Source organism: Lepidochelys kempii, chromosome 14, assembly GCF_965140285.1.
Source record: "Lepidochelys kempii isolate rLepKem1 chromosome 14, rLepKem1.hap1, whole genome shotgun sequence".
NCBI lineage: Eukaryota > Metazoa > Chordata > Testudines > Cheloniidae > Lepidochelys > Lepidochelys kempii.
In genome coordinates, this window is record NC_136393.1 from 18,331,741 (window position 1) to 18,354,041 (window position 22,301).

Consider the following 22,301-nt stretch of genomic DNA (forward strand, 5'->3'; position numbering starts at 1 on the left):
ACCCTCGAAACAGTGGCGGGGTGGAGAGAGATGGGAATATTCTCTGTTTAGACACATTTTCTTTGTAGGTTTATTTAGTTTGTTATTGTTTACAAGTACCAAGCCAGCACTCTAAGAAAGTCTCAGACATGTTTAGCATTTGCCACAAGAGGGCTCCCTAAATGAAACTGCTAGAGGCAGTTTGGCATTTCTTCACCTAACTAGACGGCTTGCTTTCTTCCTGTCCAGAGAATGGTGCGCCCTCGGAGAGCCCTCTCCACTGGCACATTTCCATAAAGTGCAAATTATCTAAGGATTAATAAATCTGAAGCCCAGGGCGGGGGCAGGGGGGAGGGCAGGGGTCCCATCAAAATCTCAGACCTGAGCTTCTCCATGTTGTGAGGACACTTGGATTTTGATCCAAATTTGTGGCCAGTCTTTTGTTTGAAGATTATTTTCTTTAGGCTCCTTTATCTATAGAATATGAACTGAAAATTTCATCCAGAGAGCTCAGTGCTTTACAAAGGAGGGGAAACTGAGGCACAGAGGAGGGAAGTGAGTTGCCCATGGTCTCTCAGCAGGTCAGCAGCAAAGTCAAAAAATAAAACCCAGATCTCCTGACTCCCAGCCACATGCCCTATCCACTAGATCACATTGCCTCCCCTCCATTTGTGATGCAACGATGAGCCCTGTGCTTCCCGGGGATCCCCATCTGAGCCTTGAGGATATGTCCTCTCTTTTCGCCCATTTCCCCATACTTGCCATGCACCCACCTTCCAGGCTGGACTAGGAGCTCATCTAGAGTAGAAAAATTCCACCATGTAACTAAATCACTTTTAAATCAGTGCACTTACACTAGATCAAACCCCTAATGCAGATGCACTTAAGCCACTTTTAAGTCATGATTTTACTGGTTTTGGTTATTTTGGAAACTGAATTAAGCTAAACTGGTCTAAGGACAACTACAATGGGTAGTTTGCACCAGTGTAATTGTACCGATTTTGTTACACTGGTGCTAGTTTTCTTAATGCAGACCAGGCCTAGCACGGGCAGAGGGTTCTGCGGGTCGGCAACGAGGTGCACTGAGAAAGATTTGTGGTAGCCACAGAATGCAACAGCAGAGGATGCAGCACTTCAAGAACAAGGTGCGGTGGTAGAATGGAGCATAACATCTCGAAAGAAGTCTAAGCAGGATTGAGATGCATTAGAAGAGCTCTGGAAACTTCTACAATGCCTGCCCAAACTATGCCTGGGTATAGCCATGGGAATAAGTCCCTCACTGTCTGAGGTGCCACATATTTTAGAAGTTGGGAGCATTGCTTCTATTAATGATAAAATGCAATATTTATTGAGGAAACCTAACCACTAAAAGGCTACACTGTGTTGTAAAGGCAGTGTAGTCTCGTGAACGGGGCATTAGACTGGGAGTCGATAGACCTTGACTTTTCCCAGCTCTGCTGTTCACCTGCTGTATGGCCTTGAGCAAGTCACTGCTACTCTGTATGCCCGTGTTGCTCCTCTTAGCCTTTGTGTTGGCTATTTAGACTGAGCTCTCTGGGAGCAGGGACTATCTCTCTGTATACATAGTGTGTAGGACAATGGGGTTCTGATCTCAATTAGGGTGTCTAGATGTTACCATATTATTGTTTGTGTTAAAACAGCTGCTTCAATATGCATTAGGCAATCTGATCTGATCTGGAACATGGTTAAGCAAGAGAGCTGGGGCTACACAGGTGTGTATATATATAAAGCCAGCAGAAGGCTCTTGGCTCATTTAGGTCAATTAACTTCAGCTTTCCATTTAAATTCTCATGTCACTTTACAAATAAGCTGAAAGCAAAGCATAAAAGGGGGTCAACTGAGGAGAGAGTTGGCTCAGGATTTCTAGACCGTGAAGCTGTTTAAACCCAAACGGTGCAAAGAAAATGGAGATGATCAGACAAGAACGAGGATCAACCAACAATTGCTGCTGCTTCAACGATTTGGATTCCTCACTTCTTACACTGAATTTCCAGACCAGAACATGACAGTTGCTAATAGTGGATATAAAGGAAGCCATCTGAGGTGCACAGCAAGAAGTTTTATGGGTCCTACTATACCCAGGAACTATGCTATATCTTCTTGAGCACCATCTACTGGCACTTTATCCATAGATTATATCCAAAACACTATGTTAAAAGACCATTAAGGTTGTAAAGTCAAACACTCAAAAGTTTAGAAATGGAGGAAATAAGATTGTCCAAGCAATCTAAATTCAGCCCCTTGTACAATACAATCTTTAAATTCATGATCACGTGCCATTTTTTTCCACAGGACGCCTACCCCATTCCATACACAGGATGGACGTTGCTCAGTCAGTGAATCAGGGCTGTGAAGCAAAGGAGGCACTTCTGTATAGGACTCTTGCCTCCAGAGTTGTCCCTTGAGTACGGTGAATCGGGGCGACTGCCCCAGGCCCCGCGCTTTAGGGGGCCCCACATTTCAGGTGTGGAGGTGAGGTGGGTGGGCAAGTGAGCGGGGTGAGGAGGCGAATGGGCAGGCAAGTGGTAGGCGAGGGGGCAAGGAGGAGCCCCCTTACCAGAACATCCCTCTCTCCCTAGCACCTCCTGCACACTGGCAGACCCCGCCAATCAGCGCCTCCCCCACCCTCTTCGCGGATCTGATGTTTTGTGGAATCAAGAGGCGCTGGGGGACAGAGGAGAGGAATGAGGGAGCGGCGCGCTCAGGGGAGGGGCGGAACTGGGCGGGGAAGAAGCGGGGTGGGGGCGGGAAGAGGTGGGGTGGGGGCAGAGCCTTGTGGGAAGGGGTGGAGTGGGGGCAGGGCCTGGGTGGAGCCGGGGGAGGGGGAGCACCCCCCGGCAGATTAGAAACTCCGCACCAGGTGCTGCACCCCTCTAGGGACGGCCCTGCTTGCCCCATTTGAGGCAGAAGTTGTAAAGTGTGTAGTGAATGAAGCAGGGCACAGAAGGAACAGGAAGGATTGTCTCGCGGTTTAAGGCAGTTAAGGAAGTAATTTGGGCCATGAAGAGGCAGCAGCGGCATGTTACGCCAGGAACAGCAGGGAAGCTGAATGCAGGAGAAATTGCCAGGGAACTGTGAACAGAGCAGGCTACAACATGTGGGACAGGGTATAACTGTTGGACATTGCAGCTGGGTTCAGGTCTGTGTGGAACTTGTGGGGAAGCAGCAGGTATAGGGCAGGCAGCCAGTGCAGACAGGCCCCCAACAAGACACACCCCCAAGGTTTCAGGGTACACTGTCCACATTCTGTGAGCAACACCAAGCTACCACACCGCCCCATGGCCTCAACAAGATTTATGGGAGCGTAGCATCTCACAGGATCAACACACACACACACCTCTATCTATTTACTGGGATATTATCATCGGTAAGGCTGCGAGCCTGTCACAGAGGTCATGGATTCTGTGACTTTCCGTGACCTCCGGGATTTCTGCAGCAGCAGCGGTTTGGGTGTGTGGGAGGGGGCTCAGGGCTAGGTGCAGGGGGTTGGAAGGTGTTGGGGGTGCTTACCTCGGGGACGGGGGCTCCCACTGGCATGGCCCTGCAGCTCCTAGCTGGTAGAGGGACCAGGGGGGACTGTGGTTCCCGGCCAATGGGAGCTGCAGCAGCCAGCACTTGTGGCAGGAGCAGCACATGGGGGACCCTGGCCCCTCTGCTGCAAAGGAGCTGCAGGGACATGAAGCAGGGTAGGGAACCCCGACCAGCCCCCCCAAAGCCTCCCCCCAACACCAGCAGGGGTCCTGGGCCGTGCATTGCGGCCTGTCCTCCCCAGCACCAGTGGTGGCCCGGGCCATGCGCCGTGACCCAGCTCTCTCCCTCACCCCCACCCCCAACACTATCATGGGCCTCCCGTCCAAAGTTTTTAGTAAAAGTCATGGACAGGTCACAGGCCGTGAATTTTTGTTTACTACCCATGACCTGTCCGTGACTTTTACTAAAACCCATAATTAAAACGTAGCCTTAATTATAGTGCATGATTCTTCTCTCCTTCATAGCATGATTACACTGGTCTAACTCCATTGAACTTCAATCAACACAGAAATATAAGGATTGTCATACTGGTCCATCTAGACCAGTGTCCTGTCTTTAACCATGCCAGGAGCTTCAGGAGAAGACACAAGAAGTCCATGGTGGGCTGATGTGAAGTAATGTGCCCCGATGCAAGCCTCATCCTAAACCCCAATAGTTAAAAACTAGTTAAAGCCTCTCATTTCAGGGCTTAAACTCCCTTCCAGTACTTTTTTTTCCCTGTTAACAATGACTATAACAATGCTGGATATTCTTATTATCCATCTAAAGCGTCCAAACCTTCTTTGAATCTTTTAAGTTCTTGGCCTCAACATCATCTTGTGGCAATGAGTTCCACATTTTGCTTTTTCACACAACATGAAATTATTTCCTTTTATCAGTTTTAAGTTTTGACATCTTTTAATTTCATTTAATGTTCCCTTGTTCTTGTTATGAGACCAAAAGAACAGAAGCTTCAGGATACCTCCTCTGTATCATTCATTATTTTTATACACTTGTGTCACATCCCCTCTTATTGGTCTCCTTTCTAATCTAATCCCAATCTTTTCCAATTTCCCTTCAGAGGAGAGTTTTTCCAGGCCCCTAGTCATTCTGGTCACCCCCTCTGAATCCCCTCTAAGTCTGCAATATCTCTTTTGAAATGGAGTGATTTGTACTTCACACGGTATTCCAGACAAGGCTGATTTATAGAATAGCATTATAATTTTTCCTTATTAGTCTCCTTCCCACTCCTTATTCATGCTGGCATCATATCTGCATTTCAGACCACAGCCATACATTGAACAGAAGTCTTCATTGAGCTGTCCACAGTGGCATCCAAGTCCCATTCTTGAGCGGATACAATTACATTTACAGCCCTGCGAGGTGTAGGCATAGTACGACTTTTCCCCTCCAGTGTGTACATGGGTGGGAGTGAGAGGAGAATGAGTCCCTTGGAATGCAAAGTCACTTGAGCAAATCACACCATCCAGCAGCAAAAGTAGCGCTGGAGACCTGTGTGCGGCAATCCAAGATAACCGATCGCCTTACCTGACCGGGAAGGACTACAGACGCTTCTGTGCTGATCTTTCCACACAGTGCCATTCAGACTCATTCTCTCTGATGGCCTCTGAAGTTCAGTGGTGCCCCTGGGAGGAAAGAAAGGAGGGAGTTGGTTTGGTTTGACAGGAAGGGAAAATACAGCTACGATTCTCACAAACTGCACTGACAGGCATATCATGTGTGTGTCCAGTCCCATAACTCCTTTCCCCACCCAGGTCACTCTCTGTCTTGCACTCATGAGCCCTGCCCATGAACAATTTTTCACCTATGCCCCAATTCTTCGAGATTCTTAACCATATCCCTAACACTAATCACACGAGTAATTAAAATGTCATCAGCGGCACTATTCATACGTTTAAGATTAAGCGCATGCCTCAGTATTTTGCTGAATCAGGGCCTTCGGTCCCCCACCTCCTTCTACGTTGTCATAGTAGAAATACGGTTCCCGGCACTGGAGCCCACTCATCTGCTCTCAGGTGTGTAACCGCTCACAAAAGCCATTCATTGCTGCATTGTACGTTATCACCTAAGTAGCACTCTGGGTAGAGGAACGTTCACATGCATAAGACTCAGCTAGAGTCATGGTAAAAATGCCCAGCTTATCTGTTTTCATAGGAGAACAGCCCATTCTAATCTGGTTTCCTGTCCCGGGTGCTGGTGGCTAATGCCAGATGTTTCAGAGGATGGTGCAAAACCCCCATAATATACCTCATTGTGCAACACTATGCTACAGAGTGAAATTGATTCCTAAGGCCAACTAGTGATCAGTATATGCCTTGCTGCATGAGAATTGGTAGCCCTAATAATTTTCCATTTCACTCTTCTCTAACAGTAGGTGCTAATGTTATTTGTATAAATGTGTAATCTTGTTTTTAACTCTTTCAAAGGTATTTGGCTTTATAATCACAATAAAACCCTGCAGCAGCAAGTTGCATAGATTAATCATATGATGTGTAAAAAATTGTTTCTTTTTATATGTTTGTTGCCGTTTAATTTTTACTTGCCCCTTCATTCTTATTTTATGGGCAAAGGCAAACAGGAGTACCTGACTGGCAAACTCCATACCATTCATTATTTCATATGGCTTTCCCATAGCTCCCCTTTGTCCCTCTTTCCCAACACAGGCATCTTAGGCTTTGACTCTTTCATCCCCTGAAATCTTGACACCCACTTCTTGTTTTGGCAGTCCTTTGACCAACACTGGCTATTTTTACTAGACAGCCCCACAGGCTCACTCAATGATTTTTCCCCATAACCTCAAGAGTGCAGGAAACTTTTAACCACTGTCTAGGAGTCTGCTAAAATGTACTTAAAAAGCAGGGTACAACTAGTTGGGAAAAGGACCAGCAGAAAAAATTAACCCCCTACTCAAACCAAATGGAAGTCTTTGGTATTAAAAAGAGTTTGGTTAACTTCATTTGTTTGGCAGAATTAGGGGAGCCTCTGCACTTTATGACAGAAGTGACAGAAGTACCATGAGAAAGCCTGTTAGTATGAAATCTCTAGCCCAATGAGGTTTGGACGACACTACATACAGGCAAACAAACCTTCAGTTTTGCTTACACTAACGAAGCTGAGAAAATCCTATGAGGTTCCTTTCTCTTTCCTTTTATTTTAAGGCACAAAGCAACACACCAGCATTTCCAAAGGATTCCTTCATTTATAACACAAACAGATGAGCTTCTTTCCTAGTGTCCATTGACACAATAAAGATCTCAGACTCCCATGAATTTCAGACACAGCTGGTGAGTAGCAGACCTCAGTGCCCACAAAGTTTCCTCTCTCAAAATATCCACCAATGGGTAATGAAAAATAAATCCCTTGCCTCCAATTTGTGAAAGCCCTCAGTACAGTCTCTTCTGCAGAAGCATCTTCTACATGCTGGGATGGGACTCAGGTGAACTGGATTCAGTGCCCAGATTTGCCACTGACTAGTCACATCACTGCTCTGTGCCTCAGTTATCCCCAGCTGTCAGATGGGGATAACAACACATGCTCACATTTTTAAAGGGCTGTTAAATCCTAGGAAGAAAGGTAGTGTTCTAGGGATTACATCGAAATTGAATTAAACTTTTTATAAAGATAAGCAAACACCCTCAGCAACAAACAAGCCCCCTTTCACATAAACTCAAACCTCAGAGCAAGAAGTCTAGGTTGAACCCTATGGAAAATAGTTAATTAATATCTCTTGCTGAGGCCTAATTCTCTTTTCAACATGTGGCTGTCACTGCCTTGTCATCACAGATGATTTACAATGGGGTTTAATTAAATCCTCTGTATATTATTCAGCATTCTCTGAAGACACCACCAAAGTGGCCAAGGGTATTTAAAATGTCACCTGCTGAGACGTATCATCTCCTCCTAAATAAATATGACAGTGATCAAACTTTGGCTAATTACAGTGACTTCGTTATTTGTTTGTATGTTTTAATATTTAATTGCTTTCGTGTTCATCCGATTACAAAGCAACAGCAAATAGAAATTAACTTTTTATCAGCGTGTTCCCAGCCCAGCTAATCAGCACTTCAAAGGCCAGGCACAACTGGAAGCCATCCAACCTGAGAGAACTTTACAATATATTCTCTATCGAATGGACCATTCTATTAAATTAAGGGTGAATTGTGTTCTTCAGAATGTCCCCAGATCCCACCCAGGCTCCCTTTATGTGACCTTTCTTGGACCTGTTGTAGTATCTTTGAAGCATGATTGTAAATTGTGCATTTGTTCATGCAGGGCTTTTAACCACATGCTGCCATTGCGAAACTGACCAAGGCAACTACACTTTACGTGCATCAGTCAGTACAAAATAGTTTACATTGGATAACTTACTATTTGTAAGTCAGTAGCACTTAGGGGCCCCACACAAGATTGTGCACCTACAGGGCCTAGCACATAGCTAGAGGCAGTCCCTGCTCCAGGGAGCTTACAACCTACACAGACAAGATACAAAAAAGAAGTGGTATTACACTCATTTACAGATGGGACTCAACGTGGAGAGAAGTGACTTGCCCAAAGTCACTAAGGCAGCCACACAGAGTGAAGAATTGAACTCAGATCTCCTGCGTTTCATTCCAGGGCCTTACCCACAAGGCCATTCTTCCCCTTCTTGACGTATAATGAATAGTACAATTTTGATTACAGGACAGTTCCTGGGATAAACCCCATTCTCATTCACTCATAACTTTCTTTAAAATAAACAAAGAGTCCTGTGGCACCTTATAGACTAACACACATATTGGAGCATAAGCTTTCGTGGGTGAATACCCACTTCGTCGGATGCATGTAGTGGAAATTTCCAGAGGCAGGTATAAATATGCAAGCAAGAATCAGGCTAGGGATAACGAGGTTAGTTCAACGGCTAGAAGAGGGCCTCATCCTCCCTGCTTGAACTAACCTCATTATCCCTAGCCTGATTCTTGCTTGCATATTTATACCTGCCTCTGGAAATTTCCTCTACATGCATCCGACAAAGTGGGTATTCACCCACGAAAACTTATGCTCCAATGCGTCTGTTAGTCTATAAGGTGTCACAGGACTCTTTGCCGCTTTTACAGATTCAGACTAACATGGCTACCCCTCTGATACTTTCTTTAAAATAAAATCCTTCCTTTGGACTGAAATTTTCCATCTTTCAACTCAGCTGCAAGGTGATCTTTCATATTACTGGAAGTTTTCAGAAAACTTGTCAGCCTTTCTTACTTCACGTGATGCAATAGACCAGTCAGCCTAACTTCAAAATCTGGAAAGATACTGGAGCAAATTCTTAAACAGTCAGTTTGTAAGCACCTAGAGGATAATAGGGTTATAAGAACAATTCATGCCAAACCAACTTAATTTCCTTTTTTGATAGGATTACTGACCTAGTGGATGGGAGAAAGCAGTTGACGTGATATACCTTGATTTTGGTAAGGCTTTTGGCACAGTTCCACATGACATACTCTAAACAAACTAGGGAAATGTGGTCTAGAAGAATTTATTATAAGGTGGGTGCACAACTGGTTGCAAGACCATGCTCAAAGAGTAGTTATAAATGGCTTTCTGTCCAGTTAACAGAGTGTATTTAGTGGAGTTGGTAGGAGTCAATCCCAGGTCTCATACTATTCAATATTTTCATTAATGACTTGAATAATGGAGTAGAGAGTATGCTTATAAAATCTGTAGATGAGACCAAGCTGGGAGGGGTTACAAGCACTTTGGAAGACAGGTTTAAAATTCAAAATGACCTTACTAAATTGGTGTGAATTCAATAAGATGAAATTCAATAGCGACAAGTATAAAGTACTTCATTTAGGAAGGAAAAATCAAACACATAACTACAAAATTGGGAATAACTGGCTAGGTGGTAGTACTGCTGAAAAGGATCTGGGAGTTATAGTGGACCACAGACTGAATATGATGCAGCTGGAAAAAGGCTAATATGATGCTGGGGTGCATTAACAGGAGTGGTGTATGTAAGACACAGGAGGTAACTCTCCCTCTTTCCTTGGCCCAGCTGAGGCCCCAGCTGGAGTACTGTGTCCAGTTCTGGGCACCACAATTTAGGAAGGATGTAGACAAAGTGGAAAGAGTTCAGAGGACAGCAACAAAAATGACAAAAGGTTAGAAAACTTGACCTATAAGGAAAGGTTGGGGAAAAAAAAAACAAACAAACAAACAAAAAAACAACCTGGGCATGTTTAGTCTTGAGAAAAAAGAGTGAGGCGACACAATCACAGTCTTCCTCTAAGGTACGAGCTGTTATAAATAGGTCAGCGAACAATTGTTTTCCATGTGCAATGAAGGGACTAGAAGTAATGGGCTTAATCAGCCTCAAGGGAGATTTAGGTTAAATATTAGGAAAAACTTTCTAACTATAAGGGTAGTTAAGCTCTCGAATAGACTTCCAAGGAAGGTCATGGAGTCTGCATCATTGGAAGCTTTTAAAAATAAGTTGGAAGAAAAATCACCCGTCAGGGATGGTCTAGGTTTACTTGGTCCTGCCACAGCGCAGAGGGCTGGACTTGACTTCTCGAGGTTCCTTCCAGCCCTACATTTCTATGATTCTATGTTGGGAGGGGAAAGGGGAGAGAACTGACAACCACCGTGAAACAAGAGGAGAATTCTGAAACTTGAACTATGAATAGTGTACCCTTTGTGGTACAGTCATGAGCAAGCATGTGTGTGTGGGCGGGGGGGGGGGGGAATTCAGATAAACGTGCCTAATTGATAAAAAATATACTGTCGGCTTTTTCTCCTGAAAAATTTCCCACGGTTACCAACACCAGTGGTAGCAGAAATGGTTGTGAATGCTAGTGGAGTAGTATTGTGGATGCTGATGTTTTTAACACTGGGTCAGGTAGACCCACTTTGACTAGGTTAGCTGACACAATGGTTTAAAATGCTGGCAGCTGCTTGGAATCTTGTCTACACTAGGGCTCCCACTGCTACTAGCCACCTGTGAGGTCTGAACTGCTTCAGTGACAGTGAGAAATTTTTCAGCAAAAAAAGGCTAGAGCAAACAAACATAGCATGAGCAAGGTAAGTCAGTCTCCCCTCTGCAACAAGCTGTGAGCTGGATGGCAAGCAGGTTTATGTTTTCAAGGAGGTTGATGTGGAAAATGATTAATCCCAGTTGGTTTCTCTTTGCAAAGTTCCTAACAGCAGTAGGAGCCTGCTGCAGAGAGAAAGTGATTCAGGACTGATCAAGGAAAGGAGATAAGTAGCACTGATGCAAAAAGATGTGGGGACTGATGCAACCAGGCAGCCATACGCAACCCATAAAGATAATATATTTGTATTCTGTCTTCAGAATATTGTGGGATTACTACTTCTTCCTAGCCTTGTAGGTGCCACAAGGAAGGTCTGGAATTAGGGTCAGGAGGCTGTGAATGAAGCTGTGCCACAAGGTAAATCATGATCTTAAGAAATGGCCCACAAAGGAAACAAAATTTGAAAACCCCTGTTTTAAATACATAATTACAAAGTCTAAATAAGCAAAATGAGCCAGTTATCACATAGATTTCTCACAAAAATATATATAAAATGTAAACATCTTTCTGTCCTTTATACAGCAGTTGTAAAAAGTCTGACCTTTCATACAACCAGAGACAAAAAATAAAAAAGTACTTTAAAAATTCAAGTTTTTTCAAGTAATTCAATAAATTATCCAAATGTGATCTAAAGTTTCTTGTAACATCTGTTACTTTGGTATATTCCTACCAAAAAAAAAAAAACAAAAACAAAAACAAAACCCAAACAAACAAACTTGGGACACATCTCCTTAACTCAGAAAAGCAGGAAACAAGTTACAATAATCATCTTCCCCTTGCCTTAGCCAGTACACAATGGTCACTGTCACAGAGAGAATTCACCCCAATTTAACTCTTCTACTGCAAGAGCACGTGGGAAAAGATAATTCGAAAGACACGTTCCTCTGGGCTGCACTATAACAGAAGACATTAACTCAGAGCTCATTCTTACACCATGCGCACCTAACAGATCCTATATTTATGCTTACCTCATTTGTATAGCAGTATGAGATCGAAGGATAAAAAGTGCTTTATAAAAAGCTAGGTATTATGATTATTAATTATTATTATTATACTGTAGTGCAGATGTATCACCACTATGTTAGAATTTTTTTCTCACTTCTTTCAGGCTTTACCACTTCAGAAACTGACTGTGGACAATGGTGAAGTCCTATTTTAACCCCAGGAGTTGTATATCTTTGTTAATGGCATACTCACATAGTGGCCCACTGGAGGGATTTCTGTGTTTGAATTCCAGACAAAAGCATCTACAGTGGTGTATGGAACATTAAAGCTTGTGGTGACCATGTATACAAATGGAACCTTTAAGGTCTGGAATATTCCATATGTCAGAGATCAAAAGATTTGTCAGTTGATAGCATTGTAGCTGGAACTGGCCTGGAGCCCAAAAGCAAGAATGGAACCTAAGGTGCCACAAGTCCTCCTTTTCTATTTGCAAATACAGACTAACACGGCTGCTACTCGGAAACCTAGCAGGGTTGGATGTGTCATGTAGAAGAAGGTGTGGTTGGAAATTTTCTGACAGAACAATTTTTCCATCAGAAAATGCCAAAGAGGCAAAAGACCTTTCTGGAAACGTTGTTTCAGACAAAAATTCGTCCCCAGTAATTCCACGTAAGCTCTCTTGACACAATAACACTGTCCTTGGGGATGGTTTATTATAAAACATGGTGCAAATGGTCCAAAATGTAAGTTCCAAACACACACAGTTCACTTCTCACTCCAGTGCAAACAGTCATTAAGCTCACCTGGTGTTTCATCTCATAAGACTCCATATATCACACACTAGTGCCTTTGACCCTGTCCAGATGCTCTGGCAGGCCCCCACTGTTCTTGTACCAGCCCCTCCTACTGGAACATAATCCCACTCTTCCCAGTGGGAACCCCCACAGCCTGTTCGCTGGCAGATCATCTTTACCAGGGGAACAGCTCTCCCTCCCCCTGGCCCTCTCCTGGTTCCTCTGAGTCCAGCCCTCCAGCCCCAGAGACAGTAGAAGATAAGCTCCTCTGCTGGTCCCCTGCCTTCAGCCTTCCCTGGCTCTGGCTATCTGACTTAGAGCCAGCAGGAATCTCCCTCTGCAGCTTCTCCTGCCTTTAGCCTTCTCCAGCCCTCTGCCCCTAGCTCTCAGGCTTGGGGATATTAGCCAACAAACCCACTTGCTGTTCTCCTACCTTCAGCTTTCTCCCAGGTCCCAAACATACAGTCTCTGGCCGCTCTCATCTGCTCTGACTCCCTCTCAGGCAACTCTGATTCACCAGGCCTCCCCCTGTCTCTGATTCTCCCTAGTCCTTTATAGGCTTCAGCTGCTCCCCTATGCTCTTAATTGTCCAAATGGACAGGAGCAGCTGTCCTGGCATAAAGGAGATGGACCTACTTTATTTACAGGGGTCATCCACCCTGTACCTAAGGCACGTAGCAAAATAAAATAAAATGCCTCACTGTGGTTGGAAAAAGAGAGATATTTGCATCCTGAAAGGCTTAGAATGTCCCTCAAGATCCCAGTGATTTGGACTCTGATGATTTGATCCAAGTGTTTAAAAAGCGCTATGTTCTCCTCCCAAAATTCCTTAGCTAAGAAAGAAAAATTTCACTTAAGAAACCAACATGAAGGAGAAAATGTAACCGATTTCCTGGCTAATCCTACAAAGCTGCCCACTACATGTCATTTTGGTAGCCATCCATGAGAAGACGTTGAGAATCACACTTTAAGATAGATGTGAACAAATTGGAGAGAATCCAGAAGCGAACACCACAAATTATTATAGTTCAGGTGTTCTAAACCTCTTGAGGAAAGACTGAAATAATTCACATATTTAGTCTAGAGAAAAGAAGGGTGAAGGGGGACATAAAAGTCTTCAAATATGTAAAACATTGTTATAAAGAGAATATATGGAATGTGGTTCTATTTATACCATATGCTTCCCACTTACATTGTTTAACTGGTGGTCAGACTATGGAGAGAAAAAGTTCTGTCTGAGCAGCTGGATGGTTCAGCAAAAGTGATCAGCAGGGAAATAGTTAGAAATAGTGACATTCAATGTGCCATTAGGTTTCAGAGTTAACACCCCATTCTTATCGGATCACAACTCCCTGAGCTATTCAGGCTGTCTGCCAGCAGGCTGAAAAGAGTACCCTGCATAACTTCACCATCAGAAGAGATGGAAACTTTTAAAGAAAGCTCAATTTTTGAAGGTGATGAGTCTGCCCAAAATATGCCTGTATGATGTATCACGGTAAAGCCTGTTGAGATCCGCTTTGTAGGAAAGGTGCTACCCAAAGTACGGACTAGGTCCAGGAGGTCTAAGCAACCTCAGCTTCTGCTGAACAGAATCCAAGTGCAGAAGAATGATCAGCATCTTGAGACACTGGGCCTTGAAGCACCGTGACTGTGAAGCTTATTCATAATCAAAAACTTATTGGCAAAACAGCAATCCAAGATGCAGAACAAGCGGGATTATCTTCCAACACAAAAACCAAAGCAAGAGGTTTGCATGCAAGCATCACATTTGCAATTCTGATTGTCTAATAGGAAACGGCTCCTAAAGGAGGGAGGGGCAGGAAGGAAATATTACAGCAACATTATTTTGTTACACTAATTACCAATAATGGCACATACTAAGATACCAACTACAGTCAATTCATTTTAAAAGCTATATAATAATGTTTAGGATAAGGAATTAATTTTTACAACCACTGAAGCAGATTTACTTGTACAGTAATGCAGAACTGTAATACAGATTTATTACAAATTACATTTCCTAACTCAAGTGGTTGACTTGAAGAGGCTCGGCATGAAAGGAAGGCACCCTGTGGTAAACAGGGGATGTTCAACAATGCACAGGTGCACTCCCCCCAGGAATGGGAGGCATTTAGGGTGCTGTTAACCCTTTCCTAGCCACCATGCCCCACTTGGCAGAGTACCAATTCTCTTACATTTCAGTGGCAAGAGGAAAATGTACATTCCTAATCACCCATTTCATCTTCCTAGCTATAGGAACGAAAGCATGGATTTTTTCCATTTAAAAATATATACTGTGACAAAGTTCCTGCTCTACCTTGCGCTTATTGGCAGATTTGCTCGCCTTGGAGCTTCACAGCAGCCCTCAGCTTGGCCGTTTTTCTGAATTCACAGGCCAGGTCGACTCCTCCTGTGTCTGACCAGGAGTTGGGAGGATTTGGGGGGAACCCGGGCCCACCCTCTACTCCGGGTTCCAGCCCAGGGCCCTGTGGAATGCAGCTGTCTCGAGTGCCTCCTGGAACAGCTGTGCGACAGCTACAACTCCCTCGGCTACTTCCCCATGGCCTCCTCCCAACACCTTCTTTATCCTCACCATAGGACCTTCCTCCTGGTGTCTGATAATGCTTGTACTCCTCAGTCCTCCAACAGTCCGCGTTCTCATTCTCAGCTCCTTGTGCCTCTTGCTCCCAGCTCTTCACATGCACACCACAAACTGAAGTGAGCTCCTTTTTAAAACCCAGGTGCCCTGATTAGCCTGCCTTAATTGATTCTAGCAGCTTCTTGATTGGCTGCAGGTGTTCTAATCAGCCTGTCTTAATTGTCTCCAGAAGGTTCCTGATTGTTCTGGAACCTTCCCTGTTACCTTACCCAGGGAAAAGGGACCTACTTAGCCTGGGGCTTATATATCTGCCTTCTATTACTCTCCTGTAGCCATCTGGCTCGACCCTATCACAATATCCATAGAAAATTCAGAAAGCACAAACCTGCAGTTAAACGAAAGACACCTGTGAATTTACAGCCGTTTCTGTAGAATTTCATGCACGCTTTTGTTTTAAACCGCTCTACTGTAAACATAAAAGTGAAAATTCTGCCCTCAGAAAGTCAAGTCCAGATCCACTGGTATCAACAAGATTGATATACACATAACTGAAGACAGAGAAAAGCCAGAAAATAGTCAGTTGGTATGTAGGACTCAAAGGGTACAAAATCCACTATCAGGAATGGTGAATAGTTTGGATAAAGTACAGACCATCACAAACCTTTGCCCAAGATTCAAACCAAACCCAAATGGACCCTTTTGTTGAATATCAAAGTGATCAGATTCCTTTTGCTTTCTTCTCCCTCTTCACTTCCTGGTTCCAGCTAGGGCCCTGAAGTAAAAGCATCAGATTCCTGAGAAAGGATGGCTGAGGTATTTTGCACCTACACAGAAGCTGGGATGGTCGTCTGCCCATCTTCTGAAAAGGCTGATCTTGCAAGAGTTCCAGGTCCAAATATGCAGTGCCAATGGATTTGGTTGAGCTTCCAATGGGCAGGTCAGGATTAAGAGGTATAAGAGCTAGAGCAGAGGACTGGGAGTCAGAAGACTTGGGCTCAACTACCCTGGTGACAGGTACGGTATAAACTTCTAGTGAGATATAACCACTCTTTCCCAGATCTGCCACTGAGTTACTGCATAGTCTTGGGGGGCTGGGCAGGGCTCACTTAACCCTTCAGGCCTTCCATTTCCCTATCTGTAAAATGGGAATAATACTCTCTGATGAAAAAACTCTCAGATCCTCAGAGGAAAGGATCTGTATAAATACAAAATATGATGTGAATGGCACCTTCTCAGGTTCCCCCTTCAGTAATCTGGATCCTTTCTTCACAGCTCTATGACTTCAGTTTCATGGATTGGAGCTGAAGGCCTCAGAGCTGTCCCAGAGCAAGTAGGTCTGTCATGGAGAAGCTTTTAGACTGCATACCCTGCAGCTCATCAGGGAACCTGTGCTCATAGAGAATGTTGGCTTCACAATTTCCTTTTCATTGTTGAAATCGTACAAAAAGCTACTCACCCTTATAAGAAACTGACCCAAGAGGCTTTTGGGGGAGTCACTGTTGAGAAAGTCCCAATGAAACCAAGGCAGCAACAGTTTCCACTGTCTCTGAAGGTCTCTACCTCACTGCTGGTGGACAAATGTCCACATTACAAAATCCACCAACAGCACCTTTGGTGGTGGTCTTCAGGTGACATGATAAGGAATGAAAATGTAATGTGTGGAGTCTGAACTTGCTTTTCACTCTCAAGGTATTCTCTCTAGAGCAGGGCATCAGGGAGTGGCGTGAAGAGAGACTTGCCTTGCTACAGATTGCGAGGTATCTGTCGATAAACAGAGAACTATTGCCAGAGACCCTATTCCCCTGCCACCAAAAGGAGAGACAAGTATCCTGCAGCCTGGAGAACTGGGCCCCAGGGTTGTAAATCAAACATTTTTCATTATTAGTTTACCTTAAAAAATAACCATGCCATTTTTTTAAAATTTCCCCTTATTTTACAATACCTTAAATCCAATAACTTTAGTGACAATTGGCACTCACAGATCCCCCTGTCTATACCCAGGCAGTTGAGAAAGGTTTCCTGAGAGCCGCTTCCCTATCACAGGTGTGCAGAAATTCGTAAGGGTTTTTAAAAAGCCTTGCCTGTGACATCTGACCTTTTGTACACAGGCACCAAACAAACAGCTCTCTCACAGAGGAGGGAGGATCCAAGGAGGTTTAGATCCAACAAGCTTTTTCTCTTCTGTGTTGTATTGGATGAGTTGCTAAGGGGCAGTTTTGCAAAGCATCCCCCATTGTGCCAGACACATGGCAAAGGCCACATTATGAAGCCATCACTTGACAAAGCTCAGCCTTAGCCGCAGAAATACATATTTTATTTACAGAATTTGACCAATTTTGTTTTTATTTCATTTTTAATCATTCCTATATAGAGACCCATTTGCGTTAAGTTTTATTGTGGGAGCGCAGTGCCTGGAGGGAGATTCAATAGCTTAGCTGTAAAGCCCTGAAAAAGGGAGGATGGGGAGGGAGTGGTTTCTCATGCAAATACTGGAGAGACCGTGAACTCCCGCTGATGTTTTCCTAAGCTCCAGGATAAATAAAACTTTCTTAATACTTTCCCCACTGCAAATAAACAGATGGGGAGCCTCTGACATGTGACTTGTGCTGACCTATTCATCACAGCATCCCAACTACAGGTAACAGTTATCACAGCTAATTATTGGCAATTACTGCCACTGGGCTAGTAGGTGTGTTTCCCCAATAACTTCCAACAACTAGTGGGGCTTTGAGGGAGGCTTTACTGCCTCAGCCCAGCCAGCCAGCCAGCCATTTCCCCCCAAAATGGCAACTCTGTTTCACACCATGGCATCATCACAGGACAACCGAAGGGATGGGCATGGGGGGAACAAAACCCAAACCCACAAACCTATGGGGTTGCTGACAACACATTTTTTGCCTCCTGAGTATGGCGTGTGGAGTGGGGACCCATTTCAATTTGAACAATTCTCCCTTTCTCTCCTGAAAACCTTTACGCAGTCAAGTCTAGTTTCCCGCCCTCCCCCCAGCCTCTCCCTTACATGGATATAATTCAATTCAGACAAAAACGCAAGTGCAGTCAATGCTTTCCCCACATATAAAGTATACAGCAGTGGGCTGAGGAATGGACCCTTTGAGAAATTCATATGCCAGCCTTCCAACTATTGTCATTTCATTCTGTCTTTGTAATTGTCTGATATTACATTGTTCCCTGCCGGAAGATTAATTAGCTAGTCTTACCCACAAATATACCATCCCTCTGAAACCCTCCAGGAAGCTGGAGTGTTGCCAAGTCTCTCGTATTTGCTATTCTGGCTGGCAGCTGCTACTGTATCTAAGAAAGCCTCCTATTCTCCCTTAACAACAGTTGCTGTGCCAACTGACCCCCTTTTTTTCCCTCCCCCTTCGCTCCTAAGTCCACCACCAAAGAGGTAGCTAAGTTTCAATGCTGCAGGCCGGGGATAAAGAGGGGAGGAAGGGGGAAAAATACCGCCCCACACAAACCAACCCTCTGATTGGCATAATTACTCACACTCATTAAGTATGGCTGCATTGCATATGCAAATCGAGCGAGTCAAGTGCACAGGGTGCGTCAGGCTGCCGGAGCACCAATAATGCCTTTCAGATTCCTCAGTTCTGTCTAGCGTTGGGAAGAATGTGAGCGAGATGGCATCTCACAGGCTGGTGTGCCGAACTGACAGAAAACAGCCTTTGCATTCAAGCTAAAGACCTACAGCATTAACACCAAGATCCTTGAAAAGAGCGAGGGGGGAGGACGAGAGAAAGAGAGAGAAGAAAATGGGGGGGGGGAATAGAGGTGTGTGTGTGTGTGTGTCAGGGAACATCGCCAGCCATTTTGGATCGAAGGGAAACAGTGGGGCAGAGAGAGGGAGACACGCAAACCTGCCTGTCTATACTTCCGCATCCCCACACCCCCGCCCGTTTCCCCCCCCAACCCATTGCCCTCCATCGTAATCAATGCTCAAGACTTTTTATTTTGCAGCTGCCATTAGTGAAGACAAGGGCACTGTGCATACTACAACTGCTTATTGTGTGCACACTTGGCAAGGCGCCTGATCCACCGCTGAACACCTCGGCATGCCAGGCAGTATATTTTCCGCTTTTGTTTTTTTTTCCCCTCTGCCCCATTCTCCCTCGCCCTCTCTCTCCCATCTACCACCCCCTTTATTTATTTTATTTTAAATGTGGTATCCAGACAATCTGAATTTCGCAGTTGCTGACCGCACAAAATGTTTAAAGCAAAGGGGGACTGTTTTGTTTTAAGGGGAGGAGAGTCGTGAGTCTCTCTCCAAAGACAACGTGCAAATAAAAGACATACCCTTTTGCGTTAGCGACTGGCATTCACGTCCGTACTTACAAGCCTCTGCCCCCACCTCGTTTGTATGCTGCCAAGGAATGGACTGCCGGCATACATTGTTGTTTTGGGGGTTTTTTTTTTCCTTTTAAAGCTTAAAAAAAAATTAGAAAAACCACGTTTAAATTCCAATGCGCTCTGTAAACCAATGCTAATTAACCAGCAGGAAATTACCTTCCAGATTGGATGCCTTTGCAGAAGGTCCTTGAGAAGTTATGCTCGCCTCCTAAAATTGCCACATCGGTTAAATTTTCTGTTGTTTTTTTTTTCCCCCAGTTTGCTCTTTTGCCAGAGTCAAAAAATAAAAGCGCGGGCCCGCTCGCCCTCCCCCAACCTTCGCTGGATTTCCAGCTGTGGTCCCCTTCAGGGCAAAGGCAGTAAGAATTTGCAATATAGGAGGTACTGCATGTGAAAGCAGGTCATGTTTAAAAAGGAAAAAAGAATAGCAAGCCTGCAATACCAGTAGTAACAGCTATGAGCAAAAATGAATATACTGGACTCTTTACAGCCTGACACAGTTTTAGCTCCGGCACTCCACATACCTTGCCCATTTCCAATGTCAAACCCCAGAGACAGACTGTATCTAAGGAGGCAGCAGCAGGCTATTTTGCTTCTTTTCCTCACCAGGCTCAACACTGTGGGTTTAAAGTTGGAAAGAAAAAGGGGGCTTTGTTACAACAGATTGTCCTGCCTCTCCATACATTCCCCCTAGCCGACCCCCTGCAAAAAATCCAAAAGCAAAACCCGTGCACTGACTCTTAAGGGAAAGATGCTGCGGTGTTTGTTTGGAATGGGCTATACACTAGGGTGCACTAAAAAATTTTTGAACCATGTGATCCAAAGGCTGCAGGAAATGATCAGATATTATCATGGGGACTAATTAAGTTCTACCGATAGAACGGAGAAGCTGGAGTGTACTACTGTCCCCCTCGGTAGGGTCCCCCCTGCCTTTTCCTGCCATCCTGGTGTACTACAGGAACGTGAATTAAGCCCTGATGAATGCTGTATTAATTAATTACATGAAGACATTTGTGGGCGGGGGGTGAGGATGAGAGGTAGTGGGGGAATTTGCACTATGCAAATGACCTGAGGAGGGGCAGTTATAAATTTGTCTCCTATTGTTTTCTCACCAGAAGGTACGGAGTGGAGACAGTGTGTTAAGTCAGTGTGGCTAACCTGCAGGCACCAGACACAGCATCAGTGAGACTGAAAGCCATCTGTTTTGTACCATGGAGATGAGCTGTGGGAATAGGATCTCTCAAAAACTAAAGCAAGAGGGGGGAGGGGGGGAGAGGAGTTCATACAGCCCACAGCTCTGTGCCGCCATCTTCTTTCACTGAGAAGGATGGATATGAAATCAATTTCACACATTCTGAAATGGCTGTTCAAAAGGGTTTTGCTCTCAGGAAGTTAATGAGATGAGCTCAACGGAGCCAGCCAGTGTTGGGGAGGGTTGTAAGGTTTTGTTTTGCATATGCAGATTGTTTACTAAGCCAAAATATTAAACCATTACAAAGAAGAAGAATCAAAGCTCAGAGTATAACATCAATGTATATTCTCCACCCTCCTGCTCGCATGCTGCTGATCAGAGGAACAGAAGGGCTGACCTATCACAATGGGTGGCTGGGACTTGCAGAGAAAAACATTTTTTGCTCAAGTGTGAGTGAACGTATTGCTGAGGCTGAATTGCACTGGCCAGCATAAGGCATGAGATGGAGCTCCCTGATGCACACAACCCTAGCAGTGCACACTCAGTCCCAAAATACTATACCCAAAGTCATTCCAGTAGCACAACCCTCTGGATATTGCCAGTGAACTAACTCCAAACCTGTCCTGCTACACCAACACTGTCCCCACTCCGATTCTGCCAATGCACGTCAACACTGAGCCCACTGCATCCCCTGCTAATCCAGTCCTAACCCCACCCCCTCAATTTGTTTGGAAGGAAGTTTTGAACTTGGGTCTCCAGAGGTGAAAGCTTGGCATATTCACTCCACAGCACCATGATTCCATGAAGGGCTGTTGACTTGAGTTGCCCCTGTAGACTGCTCAAGATTATACAGCCCACCTAGCTCTTTTTCCCCGCAGCTCGCACATCTCACCAGTCTTCTCCTCACTCTGCCTCTCTCAATCTCTTGTTCTCCCATGTTAAATTTCTCACCCAAGCGCTATTTGTAATTTCCCTAGAAAATGGAGCCATCGCTGACAACAGGTGTTGCCACAGCCTTATACACGTTGACATGCTGGAGAAGTCCACTAGGGTCCCTCTCTCCAGAGGAGAGCCACACATCTGGATTACCCCTGCCAGAGTCAGCTGAACCCTCAAGGTTCACAGTCTTTTCTCTCAAACCCCTCCCCTGACAATATCATCACCAGCAAACAATGTGCTATGCAAAATACTTCATAGGTTTTTCAGAGACAATTCCAGGCGGTGGCCCTTGTACTTCAAGTGCTCTTGCCTCCTTGGCTATGAAGTAGTGCTGGCATTTTAAACTAGGAAATAAATTCTTCCCAGACCATTCCCCTACACATAAATCTCTCAAGTATCCCCAGTTTTGAGGGACCTCACTCATTTAAGTCCCAGAGTTAGCAAGGTCCCACATAAATTTGGCATCCCCTCACTTTCGTTGCTGAGGATTATTTACATTAGAACAAACGAACCATGGAAGAGTGGTTAGAGAGTCATTTATGCCAAAGGAGGGAATCCCTCATTATTTTAGGCTTTCTTAGTGAATAACTTGTGTCCCCTCATCCTGGCTTTCCATCACAGTGTGTCCCAAATTTACACCTTGTCAGGTTGAAAGGTATGTGGCTTCTGCAGCACCCCGATAAACATTTATCAGGGCTTGTGTACACAGAGACTTAGCGTGTGGCAAGCCAAGGTGTAAATCTACAGCAGTCAAAGCACACTAGGGACATTTTTGTGCACAGTAGCAGAGTCCACATGGCTAGTTAATGCGTGGCTAGCTAGTGAGCTGTAGATTCACCATCTGGTTTGCTGAGCACTAAGTC

The 22,301-nt window shown here is 44.7% G+C and overlaps 1 protein-coding gene across 5 annotated transcripts in view; it reads right to left on the reverse strand.

Moving 5' to 3' along the window:
* LOC140897602 (uncharacterized) overlaps window positions 1–19,669 on the reverse strand; it is a 344,323-nt gene extending 324,654 nt beyond the window's left edge. For 3 of the 5 annotated variants that reach the window (XM_078848416.1, XM_078848411.1, XM_078848417.1), the window contains exons 1-2: window positions 18,447–18,597; window positions 5,059–5,156 (exon numbers count right to left, since the gene is read on the reverse strand). In XM_078848416.1, coding sequence (XP_078704542.1) covers window positions 5,059–5,112 — 54 coding nt within the window. In that variant the 5' untranslated portion in view covers window positions 5,113–5,156; window positions 18,447–18,597. Of the gene's footprint in view, window positions 1–5,058; window positions 5,157–18,446; window positions 18,598–19,253; window positions 19,356–19,463 lie in introns of those variants that run through there. The other 2 variants (XM_078848412.1, XM_078848413.1) reach the window with 2 other exon arrangements.
* Between the last annotated feature and the right edge of the window lie 2,632 nt (window positions 19,670–22,301).